This window comes from Martes martes (assembly GCF_963455335.1).
Source record: "Martes martes genome assembly, chromosome: 3".
Taxonomy (NCBI): Eukaryota; Metazoa; Chordata; class Mammalia; order Carnivora; family Mustelidae; genus Martes; species Martes martes.
The window spans coordinates 77,630,468-77,650,309 of record NC_137890.1 but is presented as its reverse complement, the minus strand read 5'-3'; the positions used below and the strand labels follow the sequence as shown (position 1 = coordinate 77,650,309).

The following is a 19,842-nucleotide window of genomic DNA, read 5'->3' as shown; positions in this document are numbered from 1 at the left end:
CCTTGTAAGGCCACTCTACTTGTTGGTAGTTGGTCTGCTTCTCACCAAGGAGAAGACTCATACTGGTTCAGTAACCAACTCTCAACTTGGATGTCATTTTCTCCGGGAAGTCTTGGGACTCCCCAGATCTGATTTGCATGCTCTCCCTTCACCCTGAGCTCCTTTATCCTTGCAACGGCTTTGAAGTCCCTATACTACACTGGAGGTTTGTGAGAATGGCCTCTGGGTTCCTCACAACCACCCACCCTCTAGCACAGTGTCTCACTCATAATAGGGCAGAGATTGAGATATACAACATCACATATATTTATTAAGTGGGTCAAAACAAATGAGGTATCTTCTAAACCAAGAGCACCTTGGGCATTTCCTGAAATATCAGTTTTTGATTATGTCCTAATGACATCTTCTATCACTTGCCAATAATATTAGTCGTATCAACTGTATAAGGCTGAATAAACTTGTTTTACAACCAATACCAGTTCCTCAATGGGGAAAAGTAGTTAAGCACACCTAAGGAAATCTTTCCCATTTCTGAGCAAATATTTCAGTACAAAATCAAATTGAAGAAACAGAAGTTGAAGACATGGAGACAGTGTCACCCCTGAGTAGTAATCCCCAACTGTACTTCAAAACCACCAGGCTGTCAAGGCAGCCGTCCATGCCTTAGTACACTTTTTCTTTCCTTTAGACAAACCAACCTTAAATCTGTGTACGAAACATGCTGCAGGCGCAAGCAAGCAAGGCCTGGGAGCCGTCCTGGGGGTGGCCGTTGGCGGGTGGGATGTGGGGGTGGGATGCGGGGGCAGCGCCTGCGTGCACGGCTAGACCACGTGGGCGGTGGGCGGGGGGCGGAGGACGCCTCTCCAGCCCCCGGGGTCGCGGGATGGCGCGGCTGCACACTGACCTCAGCTTCAGAAGAGGCCCCACTCGGCTCCCCCAAGAGGCAACCACACCCCAACCTTTCTGTCTGAACCTTTCACATGATCAGCAATTCAGCAGGGAGAACTTCCGGTGTTGCCACGGGGTTCACCCCACCAGATCGCCTACTGGGCAACCCAAGCCTCCTGGGGCTACTCGCAGAGGACCAGCACCCACCTCTGCGAGGAGAAGCCACAGAGGGGCTGAACCCAGCCTTAAGTCCCTGGGCAGAAGCCAGTGCCTATGGGCAGTTAGCAGATGTTTGACCACATTGGGACGGCCAGTGGGGTCCACCCCAAAAGATAGTAACTAAGCTTGTAATGCGCTAACTAGGACATGCTCTCCTTTCCATCTCCTGGCCTGACAAGGTCTCCACAAGCGTCTCCACATGGATCTGCGTCCCGGAAGAATAGCAACAAGCCGGGGCTTATTCAGTGGTAGACACCATTGCCATCACCCTCTTCAGGGTTGACTGTTTCTCTCAAAAAGTCCTCAATTTATTCTGTAGCAAAACGAAAATGCACTAAGTTGGATTTCTTATCACTAAGTAACTTATTTTGGAAATTTCTACCTTATCTTATTCCTCACTTATCTTTGTATTCTAGCGGTAGCTTCCCGTAGGACCCATGATCAATTTGAGTTCGGTCTGTACTATTTTTTACTTGCTTTCCTACTGACACCAGAACCAGGAGTTTCTAATCCCTCAGAGCAGGTTTTCAAGACAGGTCTGACTCTTTGGCAACATGCATTTGAGCTGCGCAGCTCCACTAAGACACAAATTTTTTTTCAATAAATACAGTGCAGTATTGTAAATCCATTTTCTCTTTATGGTTTTCCAAGTAACATGTTCTTTTCTCTAGCTTACTTTATTATACGAATACATATGATAATAATTAATAATAATAATAAAATAATATATAATAATACATATAACATACCAAATATGTATTAATCAACTGCTTATGTTATCAAGAAGGCTTCTGGTCAACAGTAAGCTATTAGTAGTAAAGGTCTGGGGGAGCCAAAAGTTACACACAGATTTTGGATTGTCTAGGGTGTGTGTTGGGGGAGCATGCCCCTAACCCCCACATTATTCAAGGGTCAACTGTACTTCCTCCCTCCACCAATCATTAGCCAGCTCTAACGTGCTCAGACAAGTTGGCCAGTGTATAATTTGGGTCATTCTGTCAAAAAAAATCAAGATTTTTTTATACACATGTATTGGTGAGGATGTGGAGAAAAAGGAACACTCATGCACCGTTGGTAGGAATGGAAAGAGATGTAGCCACTGTGGAAAACAGTATAGAGGTTCCTCAGAAACTTAAAAGAACTACCATATGATCCAGTAATTGCACTACGGGGTATTTATACAAAGAGTATGAAAACAGTAATTTGAAAGGATATGTGCACCCCTATGTTTACTGCAGCATTATTTACAAAAGCCAAATTATAGAAGCAGTACAAGTGTCCACTGGTATATGAACAGATAAAGAAGATGTGGTATGTATATATATATATTATACGTATATATACATACACACACACAATGGAATATCAGTCATGAAAAAGAATGAAATCTTGCCATTTGTAACAACATGGATGGATCTAGAAGGTGAAATGCTAAGTGAAATAAGTCAGTCAGAGATAGACAAATAACACATGATGCCACTCATATGTGGAATTTAAGAAATAAAACGAACAAAGGAAAAAAGAGACAAACCAAAAAATGACTCTTAACTGTAGAGAACAAACTGATAGCAGAGAGATGGTGGGTAGGGGATGGGTGAAACAGGTGAAGGGGATTAGATGTACACTTATGATGAGCACTGAGTAAAGAATGGAATTGCTGAATCACTACATTGTGCACCTGAAACTAATATAACACTATATGTTAACTGGAATTTATAAAACGAAGATGTTCTTTGTATACATCATGCCTTTAAGGGCTGTATTTTTTGTGTTTTCCTAATGAAAAATGTAGATGGGGGTTATGATTTAGAGTTTCACAATGCCATTGTTAACAACTTCAAGCATTACATCATTCTGCTGAAGACTGTGTAGTTCTAGCCTAGGTCATCACAGGGCTACACTGGCTTAATTTGATTCTCTTTCCTAGCTTGCCAAAAGTGACTATATTCATAAGAAATTAAGATGTAAAACTATTTAAAAATCAAATCAAGCAACAATTTGAGTAATTTAGAAATATTTTTAAAAGCCATAAGAAGTGTAATCAATTCAGGGTTCCTGGCTGGCTCAGTAGGAGCATGTGACTCTTGATATTGGGGTCATGAGTTCAAATCCCATGTGTATTGCAGAGTTTACTTGAAAAAAATTAATCAAGTCAACTTGTCAACTTCATGTCTCCTTAGAAAACCATTTTATTTTTCATATTTAATTATTACTGTAGCTAATCCTGTGCTCTCTCCTCTGTTGTGTGGCATTACTAAAAATACTCTAATATGGTACTTAATGGTTAAGGAGAAGGCTTTTAAAAATATAACAAACAGATATTTTTTAAAATGGCATCCCCAAATCTACTGATCTTCAATGTCATGCTTTAGCTCCTTGCTTGTAACGCATAAAGATTCCACAGAAATGTGATCGCTGAGGAAACTGAATGTTTTCCTTTCTGGAAAATGTTTCCTTTCTGGTTAAGATAATCATCGGGTTTATGTCACATGAGCAAGCTAATCTGAACTCGATGGGTGAGATGAGTAGAAAGACAAGGATGAATAGACTTAAGAAGGATAATTTTGGAAAGCGATCAAATTTGACTTCTGATCAGTAGACTAGTAAGGGAGGATGTAAAGCTGGAACCCAAAGTAAATATGGGCAAATCAGGAGCAGGGGTAGGCGGTGATGTAGTAACTTGCCCTGGAACTTACTACATAAGCTTCTCATAAGAGAAAGCAAAAGGCAGTAAAGATAATTCCCTAAGAGAAAGTTATCACAGGGCAGGCATGCTTTGCTAAGACCCAGGGAGAATGAAAGGCCACAAACACCATCACCAGCAAAGCAATAAGGTTTTTAATAGGATGGCAGCCTCCCAATCATGAGCTTTATAAGAACACGTACAAGGACTATTGTGATTCCTGATGCGAATCTATTATTTCAATACCACACCCATTGGTCAATAAACATTATTGAGGACTGCTCCTTGTGACCTTTCTTCAGACCGTAAGGGGCTAGTAAGGAGACAGGGCAGTCCTCTAAGAAAGGCGAGCAAGAAGGAAGTGCTGGAAAGGAGCACATCAAGGTGCTGAGGAAAGAGTACTGAGAAGGGGCAGCTCACCTCCCCCTGAGAGGAGTACGTCTTCATTTCTTAACAAAAATCAGTTTGCTAATATTCAAATTTCTACATTTTGAGGAAAATTTAGTTGTGGGCATTTCTTGATTTGCAGATATGGGGAGCACCTGACCAGGAAGGAGGAAACATACTTTCATTATTTTTTAAAACTTTTGTGATAAATTTCAAACAAACACAAAAGTAGAGAAATCAAATGATGAACCCACAATTATCAAAACCAATTTTTCCCCAAACTTCCTCAGCAGCTTTTGAGTATTTTAAAGCAAAACTCACATATATTGTTTCATGCAAAAAACATTTTAGTATGTACCCATAACAAATAAGGACTTAAAAATAACTACACAATCATTATCCCCACTAAAAAAATGAGCAATAATTACTTCACTGAATTCTCAGTCCATGTGCAAATTTCCCCAATTGTCTCAAAAGGATCTTTTTATATTTTGGTATCAGAATCCAAACAAGGTGCATATACTGCATTTACCAAATATAATTTGGATTAAACCAAATTTATCCATTTGGGTGACATCTACCAGAGATCATGCATTCAACACATGGGCTCATCGAACTGGCTGTCACCTCAGCACTTCAATGGGCTGTAGATCTGGACCCAGTACTGTCCCACTCTTAAAGCAGTGGAGGGGCCAGCTCTTGGCACACAGGAAGGAAGCAGTGCAAAAACCAGAAGACAGAAATGCTAGAGCTAGTCTGTCATGGACTCACCATCCCCTGGGCTGTGTTTCCCAAATCAGATGATGGAAGTGCTAGCGACTTTTACAAGCACTGCACTGCTCATCTGTGCAGGCGAGGGAGCAGGCAAAGGAAGTCAGTGGGGAAGTCAGTGAGACATGCTTCTATTGCAATGAAGTCCAGGACCTCGATGGAGGTGAGACATCCGTATCACAGGAACAGCGGGCATAGCTCTTGCACTAGGCAGCAGGGCCAGCTCAGTCACTGGAATGGTTGACCCACATCATCTCTGGCTATGCTTACCCTATCACAGGGTCTGCAGGAACAAAAGTGATGAGTAACTGCACTAACCTATTACTTGATTCGTATGGTAGGAAATCTCCAAATCTGGTGGCAGAGACTCAAATCTAGCTCCCAGATCTCAGCTGGTTTCCACACGTAGAGCCTCTTCATGAGGCAGAAGCCAGGTGACCTTGGGGTAGGTATCCCAGAGTCACAACTCTTCCTTCCAGGCGTCCCGAAAGGGCTCTTCCACCTTTACCTGGTAATTGTGCCCCTGGCAAAGGGAGCCCCCTCCCACCCACCCTCATAGTAAAATCTAAGCCATAATTCTTCCTAATCCTTTCTGACTGAGAGGAGAGAGGGCCTCAGCAGGGATTTAGCTTGTGTGGATAGATGGCTAGGGCAATGGCTTGGCTGAATGGCTTGGAGGAATGTGGAAAGAACAAAATAGGTAACGGACTGATTTGGGGAAGGAGTACGATTAGATATACCAGAATACACTCAAAGCATGAGAAATCATCTGTCCCATGTGAATGCCTAGTTGTATCCCACGTGAATCTGATTGCAAAAGAGGTTGTTTAATAATTGTGTGAACACTGTGTTCCACTCTGTAAACGCCAATCTTTGTTCCTAGTCATCTTGATGCTTACTCAGTAGGTTCAGGGAGAAAAAAAAAAGGCCATGGTGGCAGAAATGGATGCCAAGCCTGGGCTAAACCACAGGGTGTCCCTCTCAACCAAGTTAATGATATGGTTCCTTGAAGGAACCAGACAGCTCCTTGTGGAGAGTTGATTACAATGGACCCTTTTCATAATAGAGGGGTAGGTGATCTGTCCTTAGTGGGAAAGACATTTATTCTAGATCTGGATTTGTTTTCCTTACCTGTCAGACCTCTGCTGGAATCTCACTGAAGGCCTGATACACTGTCACGGCACCTCACAGGACCATGCTTCTACCCAAGGATGCCAGGGGGAACGCGGTCATAGGCCAGTGCCCGTGAGGGTCATAAGTGTTATCCTGTTATGGTCCAGAAGCATGCAGTCATGGCCGAATGGAAACAAAGTAACAGAGATGGCTTGGGGACACACCTTGATATTATGATGCCATCTGCGATAGGGTATGCACACTGAACCAGTGTCTGACAAGGTGATGTTCACCCACAGCCAGAATACAAAGGGCAAGCACAGGGGCCACTTCCTCTGATGACTTAATAATACATCTGCAAAATATTTTCTTCCTATTCAGTAACTCTGCCCTGTCATTCTCCCAGGAGAGAAGGACTTCCACGGGAATCCACAGGCCGGGCCCCACTGGATTAGAACCAAGGCCGGCCACTTTCGCCTCCCCATGCACTGGGAAAATGAGCACCCAAGACAGACATGGTTGTCTTTTGTGGTCAGTGCCACCACGGTTTCTCAACTGGACTTATGCAATAACCTCCAAGTCAGTCTCCCTTCCTCTGCCTTTTCTCCCCCAAACTGTTCTTCCTCTCTAAAGCTTCAATCAGTGCCTATCACTCCCTTGCTGGCAATGGCTTCCCCTTTCACTTAGAATAACTCCAAGTCCTACCCAAGACCTGCAATGCCCTTTGTATCCGGCCGCAGCCTCCCCGCCAGACTGCCACGCCCTCTTCTCCTGCCCTTGTTTCCTGAACTCCGGTCACCCTAGCCCTCTCGTTGAACCTCAGACACATCGAGTACCAGCCTAACTCTGGGCACCTGATGTGCCTGCCACAGGACCTCTCCTCCCTCAGATCTTCAGCTCCTGCTCATCTTTCAAGCGTCCAGTCCAGTTTCACCTCCTTAGGGTTACTGGGTCACCCTCTGCCATGCCCTTCCTGACACTCTCTACCATGTCACCCACGTCCAATTTCCCTAGAGTGACTGTTACTGCCCAAGAGAAGGTATTGACTGACTGACTGAATCGGATGCAATGCTAGAATGTGAACTTGGCGAGGCTTTATCCTCTGCCGTATGTCACATGGTCAAACCAGCGCCTGGCAGGCTCCCATTGATGCCCACGCATTTTTATAGGTTGACTGATTTTTGACAGAGGGAGGGAGAGAAAGAAGATGACGACAACTCTAAGCAAGCAGGGCCACTCACAGCTCCACAGGTCTGGCCACCTCAGCTGGCAAAGGACACTACCAGGCAAGATACTGGGCAGGCGCAGGGGGAGCGTGTGACGGGCACATGATGAGCAAAGTCAGCAACAGCACATATGGCCTTGCAACCAGAAGCAGGAGGGAGACATTTCCTTTTGTGGCGTCACGTGTATGTGCATAATATTTATTTATCTTCTATTTCCTTTCCTCCCCCACCTCCTTCCACTACGACAGTAAGGGTGTGCTGCTTAAATTTCCCTCTGGGTATACAGTGGAAAAGGCACTGCAACAGAACTGGAGAAGAAACAGCTACCACTCGGGAGGGCCTTGACTCGGCGCTGTTTGCAGTAACTGACGAGCCTCTGGGCTGTCTCCCTCGAGGGAAGGAGTGAGAGTGTTCTTAATTATACATGGAATAGGTGCATCATGTCAGAACGACATTTAAGAAAAAAAAAATGAACACCCTCCACCCTGCTTCATTTTCCTTTATGGAACCACCTGCCCTGTTAGAGAGTCACTTGTTAATTCATTATCCCCACACTGGAACGTAAGTGATTTAAGGACTTTGTTCTGTTCCCTGATGTCACCCGGCACGTGGTAAGCACTCGGTAGTTACTGGACATATGAATGAATGAATGAATGAATGAACGAATGAATGAAGAACCTGTCCAGAATCTATTTCTATTTCTAATACTCCTTCGATTTCCTCTAGGGAGAATGACCTCCTTTCCACTGTGTCCAGCCTCAGTGACAGGGTACCATGTACCTGCCTCCCCATATGAAGGCAAAGGGTCTCTGGAGGCCACCAGCCCTTCTCCCTGTTCCAGTGCCACCAGGCGGTAGACACCTCACTTAAGCTTCAGGAGTTGATTTCCCTACCCTGGGACTTTGACTCTTGAGCAACAGAAGGAATGGCTGGCCCTTCATTCATTCCTATGCCTTCCTGTTACATGTGTCCCTTGGCTTCTTCCAGGTGGTTCCTTGGTTCCCAGGAACAACCCTGAAGGCCATCCATTTCCTAGACTGGTTCTCTAGCCATTCTTTCAACTCTGGGGACATCAGACACCCTTCCAATAAATTCCCTTTTTGCTTAAGCTGGTCAGAGTTCATTTCCATTCCTTCTCAACAGAAGAACATTAAAGCCAAAACAAAACAATATTACAGACAGCACAGAAATCAGCTGTTTGTATGTATACAGGGTTGTTGGAGGAGAAATCACCTGCAGTCCTTCCATCCTAACCAAACCATTTTCATTTTTGCATATTCCTGTTAAATCTTTGAACATTTGTGTTCATGTCCTGTATTGCTGCAATTGTGGTATACGTTATAGGTTGAACTACGTCCCCGTATGGATGCTGAAATCCTAACCCCCAGTACCGTCAAAGTAACCCTATTAGGAAATAAGGTTTTAGTAGATGATCAAGTTAACAGGAGATTATTAGGGTGGGCCCTAACTCAAGGACAGGGAGAAAGCCACACGAAGGGGGAGGCAATACATCTACTTGCCAAGATGCAAGGCACCCGAGACAACTGGAAGCTAGGATGGGGGCTGGCAGAGACTCTGTGACCCTACCCTCGAAAGGAACCACCCCGCCAATGCCTTCCTTTCACTTCCAGCCTCCAGTGCTGAGACACAAATTTCTCCTACATAAGCCGCCTCGTTTGTGCTACTGAGTTACAGCAGCCTTAGCAAACTCATACACTACACGTGATTTTATTTTCCATTTTTCTTCTCACTTTAAAATTGTAGCCGTCCCTTTTCCTGCTGTTGCAGGGTCTTCCTATCTATGTTGTAAACTGTTGAGAGGTAGTGACCCACGCAGCTCCCCAACTCACTAATCTGCTATGACTAAACATTTACTTTGCTTTGACTTTCGTGCCATCACAGTGTTGTGAAGAGTATCTTGTGCATGCAGCTTTCTTCCTCCTTTTGGATGACTTTCTGAAAACACACCACCAGGGGTGGATGACAGGATCAGAGGGGATGAATATGAGGCCCCGCGCTGAGCGGCTTTGCAGGAGGAAGACAATGACTGCTCACTGTCTCCAAGGGCACACAAGGGAATGAATTTTGAATTCTGAATGCGAAGAACACTCACATAAGGTAATGGGAAAGCGAGCTCTGAAGGGAGAAAAGAGAGAAACAGGTGGAAAGTGAGACTCGGGTTGCACAAAAGCCTATAAACTCATTTAAGGAATTGGGACTTAATTCTAACAGTGGGGAAGAGTTGAACATGAACAGGGACTCTGACTAGAGAGTATATGAAAGCTTGGCCTGAGGAAGTAATGGGGAGGCTGTGAGGGGAAGGGTTAAGGAAGCTGACAAGCAAGGTGACCCTGAGAGCCAAAGGATGGGATTTAGTGACTCCCTTAGGAGGTGAGCAAGGACTCCTGGGTGTCCAGCCTCCTCAGTTGAGGGCCTGACAAAGGCATGAGATATTCACAAATTTCTTCAAGCTCCACCTGCAAGTCCCACCGTAAGTCCTCCCAGTATACATGACATGAGTTAGTAACTATCACAACATAACGGAGTGATAGCATTTCCTCACCATTCACCAATGCTCTGAATTTTCACCACCAAGTGTGACCCTCCCGGGACACGGTTCGCAACGATTCCTGTCAGAATCCAGCAGTGACCTTCTTGTCACCATTTCTGGTCACTAGCCATCATCCTCTTCTACCCGTCCTTAGAAATGCCTCCCTTGACCAGGGAGTCCATACCTCCTTGTTCTTTCCCTTCCTTGACCCATCCTGTTCCCCCTCCTCCTGTCCCTGGAATTTCAGTCCTTCAAGGGACACTCTCCACCTTCATCAAGGCTGTTGAAACCTCACCCCTTCTTACAGATTCAGTCGCCTCCCTCAAGTGCACGCCACCGCACCCACACAGTGAAGTGGTGGCATGGCTGAGGCAGCAGCCATGCTCCCTAATGCCCAGCTCTTACTCTTGTGCTCACAGCACGGTATTCACTTCTAAAAGTAAGACAGGAAATCCTGCCATTGGAGCTAAAATAATTAGAGTTTGCTGTACTTCTTTAAAGAGTCAATATAGTTCAGTGGTTACAAATGAACCACTTGGTATGACAAGTTCTATTTGTAGATTCAAATCCCATTTCTGTCCCCCTCCTGGGTGAGTGACTTAGGGCAGTCAATCCCTGTATACCTGGGCTTTTTCATCTGTAAAAACGAGGATAATAATACCAATACCATAACACCAATAATATCAATAATACCAACATGGCAGGTAGTTACAAAGATCAAATGAGCTAATACATCAGAACACATTCAATAAACGTTAACTCGTTACTCTTGCCCAGTGCACAACAGGCCACACCACTCATTATCTGACCAGCTGACTGGCACCAACATGAATATTAGTGTAAGGGAAGATTTTCCTTTTTAAGAATGTAAACATCAGGGGTGCCTGGGTAGCTCAATTGGTTAAGCATCTGCCTTTGGCTCAGGTCATGATCTCGGGGTCCTGGGATCAAGCCCCGTGTTGGGCTCCCTGCTCAGTGGGGAGTCTGTTTCTCCCTCTCCCTTGCGCCTCCCCTCCCCCTTGCTTGTGCTCACTCTCTCTCTCACATAAATAAATCTTTTTAAAAATGAAAAAAATAAAACAATTCCATTTATTTAAAAAAAAAAGGATGTAAACATCATTCCAAAAACGTGGTATTAATTCAAATCAATGAGTGTTTACCAGGTAAGTACTGTGATAGCATAGTAGCTACTGTATTAGGCAAAGTTTTCTCTGGTGTTCAAAAAGGCATCAGTGAGTCTCAAACACCCAGAAAGAGCCTCAAAAAGGTTCAGACAAATGCGCCGACTCCATTCTTAGCTCTCCACCTATAGGAACTTAGGTACACAGACACAAGGGGAGCAACTTCTCAAACGGGGTCGTGATGACACAGAGCACCCACCCCAGAGGGCTGACGACGCCCCCAGGCCTACATGAGCAGCCCCTGAGATGAGCCCTCCTCCCTCCCAGCGGAAAAACGCCCTGGCCCAGGCAGCGGAGAGGGGCCCAATCAAATGGGTTTCACAGGAAACAGTCCAACTGAGGACTCTACACCAGTTTCTGGAAAGGGACCCCCGAACAGTGTGGGCCTGGGAGACTCACCATTGGAAGCTCGCATCTGCCGCCGGCGTCCCACGCGGTCCAGCCCAATGGGGGTGCTCTGGGAGAAGGTGAAGGGCCGGAAGCGGGCCGAAACCGCCTTGTAGGGCAGCACCCGGTGGGCTGGCACAGGAGGCCTGGCTGCTGGCTACAAAAGGAAAGCAAAACGCTGTAAGGGGATGCCAGGAAGTGGCACCTCCTGCAGAGCTCTTCACAGGCACAGCCCTGAGCAGCTTGGCCCTGTCACCTCCAAACCACTCACACACGAGAGATGCTGTCTCCAAATCGTGGCAAGGGCTTCAGGCTGCACCCAGACACAGTTGCAATGACTTCTTCCAAGATTTTAAACCACCACTATCGACTCAAGGGCTCTTACCTCCCGGCAACACATTTCATGTCACTTGTCAGCAATATATATCAGGGGTAACACTCAGTAAAGGCAAAGCGTCCAAGAAGAGGAGAAGCAGATTTAGGAAGTGGTGGCTTTCTCACAGGGGCAGGGCGGAAGGGTAAGAAGACGTTTTCCAGCAGCAGCCTCCCGGGGAAGCAGCCGTTCCTGGATGACGGACTTGGACCGGCATTCCCGCCTGGCACAGCCACATGCAGGCACTACGTAAGTATTTATGGGAGACAAATGTTCCTTACCTCAACTATCATGACAACTGAGCTGTTTTAAAAAGAAGAGTTGGTTTTCCACTTTCCACAAATCTACCCAGATCTCTTCAGAATCACCTTTGTGCCCTGTTGATGTTTCCACGTGAACCGTCTCTACAAACTGAAGGCCACGCTGGCTTGTGCTTTCCTTAGTTTTTCTTTGTATTTTCCCACCTATTTCCCTAAATGAGCCTTCAAGGTACAAAGTGACCTTAACACATTCCTTCTTAACGCTCTGAAGGGAAATAACTTCTAAGTGCTTTCGATTTCCCCATACCGTGTTTCAAGTTAAAACAGATTACAGTTTGCTTTGGTTCAGAATTATTTCCTAGTGTACTGCACATGTTAATACCACAGAAAGTTCCTGGGATTCTTCTACTTCATTTTTTTTACCTTCAGAATGCAATTCAATTTAACTCAATTTAACAAAGGAATTTGAGTGCTTACTATAAACAAGGCATTAGGCTGGGCTTTACACAGAGAATGTAAACATAAAATCCAATACTAACATAGATTTCCTCCCCCACTTTTAAGAGAATTTTAGGAGTTATTGACGACATCAGCTAGCAAGCTCAAAAACTGAAACTTGGTGCTTACTCATACTGTTCTGGGAACCCCTGACCATGCCTGGGTCTCACCAAATAACATACACTCCTCCTGAACAGGGCCTTTATTAAAATGTTTTGTAGCCTCAAAGTGCTCTTTGGGTAACTGATAAATACTTGTTGAAATACTAAGGGGAAAATAATAAGGATTTTTAGTCTATCGATAAAGTAGTTGCAAAGCAGCAACTTGAATGTAAAGAGTTAAAAAATGGTAGGAAAGAGATTTCCTTAGCTCCTAAAAAACCACTTTCTTATTTTCTTCTTATCTTTACTTTTTAACATTGGAGGACACTTTCTCATTCAAGAACTTCTTTCAAGAAGCTCACTGAATATGCACTGTTACCTTCTTCTTATTAAGATCTCAGGTGATTTAGGACAAACAGCACACTAGTTTCACATATTGTTTGAGACTCCAGGAAAGACAGAAGATTAGTAAAAGGCATCCGCATGTCAGATGGTAAGTTAATTCATGAGTGTTTTCAGAGTCAGGAAGAAAGCCTGGGAGTCTGTTGTCCTTGAAGCAGAGAGAAGAAAGAAAAGCAGCAGTCTGTTTAGTTCACAGGGGAGAACAAAGGCCAGGAAGCTGGAGGGCTCTGTTAGCTTTGGTAGAAGCAGCCAGGTCTTACTTGGGTTAGAAGACTCTCGATTTCCTCTGTTGGGCTGTTCCCATAGAAGCTGACCCCGCCTATCACAGAGATGGGGCGTCTTCTCCAGCTTCCTTTGGGGCAGCCCACAGCAGCGCCCTGGTCTGCAGTGTCGCTCTGGTCTGCAGTGTCCGTGGAGGCCGTGTTGGGCAGGTGGTCTCCCTCCACAGTGTCGTCTTTCTGGGGGTCCGTAGCAATTGAGTCTTCAGGAATGGACAGACTCCGGTTGGCCAGCTGGCCATAGTCGGAGAGAGGTCGGGGCCTTGCTCTTCTCCCAGAACCCCATTTCCTCCGGGTGATCCTCTGAGACTCAGTCCTTTCTTCATCCCGGGATGAGTCCCGCCTCCAGGATTCCTCTGTCACAACCTTTTCAAATGCGAACAAGTTAGGTGAGCACCCAAATCCAGGAAGGTATTGAAAAAGAACAAGCCATACACGCCCTCCCATCGTCTTCAGCCCTGCCTTAAGTCCTTCTTGATTCACTTGTTTGTTTTTAAAAGTTATTTCTGTAACAGGAAGACATAACTGAAATGTGCATTAAAATAAGCAATTCATCTTTAACTGGAAGCTGAATTAAAACCGTAATTTAAATAATGATGTGTGGTGAGCAAGGATGAGCTATGATAAAAGATATTAAGAAAATCAGTACCATTGTGAGTTGTTAGAAAGTACTTTAACTATGGTTTCACCCAAAATAAAATATAAACTATACATCACAATAGCACGGGGAAATGCAGGACTCTAGAAGGGGAAATGAATATGTAATGCTTTACAAAGCCGCTCTAAGGTAGTTTTCTTGCAATATAATCTTTAAAAAGAGAAGGTGATTTAATAAGATGAAGTTTGGGCTGTTAGGGCCAGACACTCAAGGAGTTAGGTCTGATGAGAAGAGCACTGAACAAGGATTCAGAGAACTAGATCAGGCTACTAACTAGCTGTGACCCAGGACAAGTTAACAACTAACCATTCAGGACTAGACAATCCCACAGCTGGGTAGTCTGTGGTCCTAAACACTTTTCAAATTGTTCAAATACTTTTTTCGGAGGCGACCTAATGTACCAGCAAAAAACCATGAGGTTGGAAATGGACAGTCTGCTGTGTAAGTCAGCCTGGGCCACAAGCTAGCTTTGTAACCTTAGGCCAGTTACTTAAGGTCTGTGGATTTGGTTCTGCAGCTGTTCACTGGGGAATAATGGGTCCTTGTGTGGATGAAATGCTATACCAAAGATAAGTAAGATAGCCCTTATCAGCCACAGTTAATTATTGCTCTTAAAAAGCAGTGTGTGGAATAACCATGCCCAGGTTCAGCCCTGCCTGCAGATAACCTCTATGTCAGCACACCCCTCAAAGTCTGGGTTCAGAGAAGGGCTGCTGCCTAGTTCCACAGGTTTCTCCCACTCCTGGTTATTATTTTTTTAAATACTTTTTTTTTTTTAAAGATTCTATTTATTTATTGATTGATTTGGGAGAAAGACAGAGCAAGCACAAGCAGGGGGAGAGGCAGAGAAAAAGAGAAAGGGATAAACAGACTCTCTGCTGAGCAGGGAGCTCAATGCCAGGATCATGACCTGAGCTGAAGGCAGATGCTTAACCTACTGAGCCACCCAGGAGCCCCCCTGGTTATTATTCAAAAATAAAATAAAAACTAAAACCACTCCAGGGCCTGGGGAAAAGAAAAAGAACAAGGAGAGTTGTACTCAAGGGCAGGACAGGCAGAGCAGGCCACCCAGGCCTGGAGGCTGGCAGCAGAACTGCCCCAGGCAGCCCAGCCCTCCCCCAGGACTGGTCCAACAGGTCATGCTGCTTGCCAGTCAGTGGCAACCAAGAGCTCAAACACAGTTCCTGTAATTTCCAATCCCATGTGCCTCAGATCATACACAGGTGACTTCTGAGCAACACAGGGGTTGGAAGTGCCAACTCCAGGTGCAGTCAAAAATCTGCTTATTAACTTTTAGCTTCCCCCAAACTTAAGTACTAATAGTCTACTGTTGGATGGAAGTCTTACAGATAACAGTCAATGAACACGTGTTTGGTATGCTATACATAGTATATACTGTGTTTTTATAATAACATAAGCTAAAGAAAAAAAGATGTTATCAAGAAAATCACATGGAAGAGAAAAGACATTTAGAGTATTAAATAGTATTTATTAAAAAAAAAAAACCCACATGGAAGTGGACCCACACAGTTCAAACCTGTGTTGTTCAAGGACCCACTGTACTATGAAAAATCAATGATGAGCAAAGAAAGCAGAAAGGAATTTACAGACACTCTACTACACTGCCATCATTTTTCAAATTAGGAAAACGAAAACCCAGGGAAGTAAGGTGATTTGCCCAGGGCCACACAGCCCACACATAGAATGACATGGAAATGTGGGTCTTGAAATATCTGTTCCCACTGTACCAAGTCACCTCTGCTCAAAAGCTAGTAAGTTCTAGCAGTCACCACTTACCTTGCTGTTGCTTTCTGACTGCAAAGACCTTCATATTAAAATCAAGTCACCCCTGAGGAGTCTAGAATATACCACTGTGCCATCGAAACTCTTCTGAGCTCAAGGTATTCAAGAATAAACTTTTTCCCCCCTGAACTCCCTTATCTGCCTGAAAGCAGAGCCTCCCCAAAGAACTCCGTTGTCATAAATCCACTATCTTGGGATAGGATTTTCGTTCTTCCAACCGGGGAAGATGTAGCTCTTATCAGCTGAGAAGAGAATCCCTGGCCTCAGCAGCCAGTGGCCACAAAACTATCAGACCTCCCATTCATCTTTCCTAAATCACTGGGTTTCCCGTAAGTGCCCTTCTCCACCTCCCCTTCCCCAAGTAAAAAAGTATAAATGCCCCCAATTCTAACCACTTCCTGGAGTCACTTTTTCCTGTCAACTCCCACTTATCCACATGAATGAAAACCTGTCTTTTCTCATCTGTCTTTTGTCAGTTCAATTCCACACCCCCCAACTTAGTAAGCCGAAGAAGATAGAGAAAAGGGGTTTCCTCTCTGACACCATCATCGGGAAAATATGAGAAATCATGAAAAAGTTAATATTCTTTGCATTACATATGAAAAACAGGATATTATGGAGAGTTTAATTACATTATTAAACTCAGTGGCACAATTTAACCACACAAGAATAAGCCATTTATGTTATCATCCTGTGATAAAAAGGTTCAGAGACAAGGTGTTAGAAAAACAGAAGCAAGACAAAATTACAGGCAAGGAGTAGTCTAACTGGTAACAAATCTACGTGCAGTTTTTTGAGGTTTTTTTTTTGTTGTTGTTCTTTGGGGTTTTGTTTTGGTTTTTGTTGGTGGTTTTTTTTGTTTGTTTTTTGTTTTTTGTTTTTGTTTTGTTTTTTTTTTTTTTTGCACTTACGCAACAGGCAGCACGCCTCCCTGAAGGCTTGCTGATGCAGATAGGAAAATAAGGAAATGGGTGTCAGAAGACAGGAGGCGGTCTTAGCTGTTCAGGTAAGAAATCCTTCTGAGACCAAAACATACTCCAGGAAGTGAGGAGGCTGGATAAAGGCAGGTATGCTCAGAGTAGGAAATGAGAGGGCAGGAGACCGGCACAGGATTTCTTTAACATGTCATGCCTCAAGGGTCAACTCCTGTTCCCACCGGGGGGTACTCATAAGAACCAACTGTCATCCTCCTCCAAGAACTATTTACACAGTCCCACTGAACCTACAAAAGGAGAAAACAGCCTTTCCAAGTGGTACTGAATGTTTTAGGAAGTGCAAAAATTAGTTAACAGAATAATATATACAATTGAAAGGTCCGCTTTACTCCCAGCAAAAGAGGGAGGGAGAAACAGTGATTTACATTCCTTGTAAAACAAATCTGAGCTTTGATGAGTATTCTAAAACTGAATCTTCTTTTGGCAAAGTCTGTGTACTTCTGGAATACAACGGGGTTCATTCCAGGGAACAGAGTTTGACTGGGATTATACCTGCAACTGCAAACCCCCGCCTCCGCCCTGCCCCCACGCTCCACAAGTTCTAACCTACCCTGGACTCTGCTGCAACGGGCAGTGGTGGCCCACAGACACACTGAAGGAACAAGCAGTTGACCACATCCATGCTCTCTGAGCTTCCTTCTCGCCTTCACAACAGGACAATGAGGGCATAAGTGGCCATGCCGGACCTGTGTCTTCCGATGCTCCTCCTCACAACCAGGCAGCCTGGCCTTCAGATCAGTCCCGCTCTAAGCTTGACTGGCCAATTCTCACCCAAGTCATCAACTTTTGTAAACAAACTCTGCGGGCGGGGCGCAGCTGCCCTTTTAACTCTTGCTTCTCTGTATCCTTTTAAAGTAATTTCCCTCATCGGGAGTCCTGAATTTCTTTCCTTTTTTTTTTTTTTTAAGAATTTATTTATATATTTGACAGAGAGAAAAAGAGAGAGCACAAGCAGGGATGGTACAGAAGGAGAGAGAGAAGGAGGGTCCCCGCTGAGCAGGGAGCCAGATGCCGGGTTGGATCCCAGGACCCTGGGATCCTGACCTGAGCCAAAGGCAGACGCTTAACCCACTGAGTCACCCAGGCACCCCAGGAGTCCTGAATTTCTTCTTCAAGATTCCTTTCTTTCCCTTACAGAAGTAAAAAGCCAAGCTAGATCTTACATCCAGGGAGACACTGCAAAACCCGTTTCTTTCGAAACCACAGCAAGAGTTGTTATTCACTGAGGGAAAAAGACTTACACACAAAGCCCTGATGTCACATATTCAGAAGCTTCGTCAAAGGGAATTATGCCCCCCAGAAGGTACGTTGAAACCCTAACCCCCAGGACCTGTGAATATGATCTTATGTGGAAATAACAGTCTTTGTAGATGAGATTGAGCTCAGATGAAGTCAGGCAGGATTTGGGGAACCCTAATCCAATGGCTAGTACCCTTAGAAATAGAGGGAAATTTAGACACAAAGATGAAAGTAAAGACAGTCCTATGAGGACAGAGGCAGAGAGCACAGTGGTCCCATCTATAAGCCAAGAAATCCCAGGCAGAAGCCAGAATGGATCCCCAGACTTCTGATCTATACAATAATGAGGGTACGTCCTCTTGTTTTGAGCCCCCTAGTTGGTGGAAATTTGTTCCAGTAACCCTAGGAAACTCATACAGCAAAGTAATTCAGAAGGAAATACTACAAGCAGGGAAAATTAAGATGCTTTGGGAAGACGGAAAAAAAATTAACCAGAGCAGAGCTTTTCCAGTGTGTGAGCCAAAGGTATTCTCAAGATGTGCACTAACCCAGTAAGCAAGCCTCCCACATTGCCTCAGCACCCTGAGCACCGTAGGGAATCCAGGTGCAGCCCCAGAACCGGAGGTGATACAAGAACGCATCTCGACAGCTCACATGGCAGAAGGCCAGTCATATGCTAGCAATGACCACCGTGGCTTCTGAATGTGCCTGTGTGCAGAACCACAGCAGGCTCAAGGCCACCTTACCCAACCCTTACCACTGCCCTGTGATGTAGGTAACTATTCATGACATTTTATCATTTAGACACTAGGGCAATGACTCACTCCAGTGAACAGAGCCGAAGTAGAGAGGCCATTTACAACGCAGTGTCCGACTTCAAAATCACTGTCCTTTCCACTATGCAGCCCTGCATCCTCAGCATACACTTTTATAGAAGCAAGACAGTACTTGGTAGGTCTTCTGCCTTTAGCTGCAGCCCTGCTTGGAAGGGGGTGGGGGTGTGGGGAGGGAAATGACAGGAAGAGAGGCTCTGAAGGTACTCCTGCAAGCTGGGGACAGTTAGAGACCCCTTCCCCAAATCACTGCTTTAAATGCATAAAATAAAATTTAAAGAAAATTTTATAAAATGTATAAAGATTAAGTAAAATTTTAAATGCATAAAAGAGATAAAATTATAAAGTAATCAGATTATTCTGAATTATAATTATCAAAATATTAAAAGAATTAAAATAATAATAAATGTAAAACACATAATAAGAAGACTAGCAATCAATCTAAAAACGGCCATACTTTGGAAGTACTGATGAAGAGATTTTAAGATATCCACAAAAAGTGTTGTATGATGTGAAAAAGATTTTGATTTCTATGGGCGACAAAATCACAGGTGTTGATAAATTACTCTGGCTTACTGTCTACACTCCCAAACTGAAGGAAATGCTACATTTTACCTACAAGATAGTGAAAATAAAGTCCCACTCCTCAATTTCTGTTGACAAAACCACTGAATGAACCAAGGTTCAAAACTCCCAGGTGACCTAATTTCACGTAAGCCTAATTATGGTACCAGCTCTGTGCTCTGACTCCTGAAAACTGAAATTTTAGGACTTACACACTGTAAAATTTAAGAAGCGGCATCTCACTATTTAGAGCTATACATCACTAATTTCCCTTAAATGAAAATTAATGTGTCATAAGACTATGCATAGGCTTTTTTTTTTCTTTTAGTGCAGATTTGTTACCTGGATAATCGAGTGCTTGGAATGAGATGGGTTGTAAACATATGTCTGAGGATTTTAAGTGAGGGAGGGAACTCATAAGATCCCAGATCA

General features: G+C 44.3%; 1 protein-coding gene across 2 annotated transcripts in view; it reads right to left on the bottom strand.

Annotated features, from left to right (window-relative positions):
• SPATA13 (spermatogenesis associated 13) overlaps positions 1-19,842 on the bottom strand; it is an 84,924-nt gene that overhangs the window by 42,657 nt on the left and 22,425 nt on the right. For both annotated transcript variants that reach the window (XM_080798393.1, XM_080798392.1), the window contains exons 2-3: positions 13,301-13,684; positions 11,419-11,563 (exon numbers count right to left, since the gene is read on the bottom strand). In XM_080798393.1, coding sequence (XP_080654519.1) covers positions 11,419-11,563; positions 13,301-13,684 — 529 coding nt within the window. The remainder of the gene's footprint in view (positions 1-11,418; positions 11,564-13,300; positions 13,685-19,842) is intronic.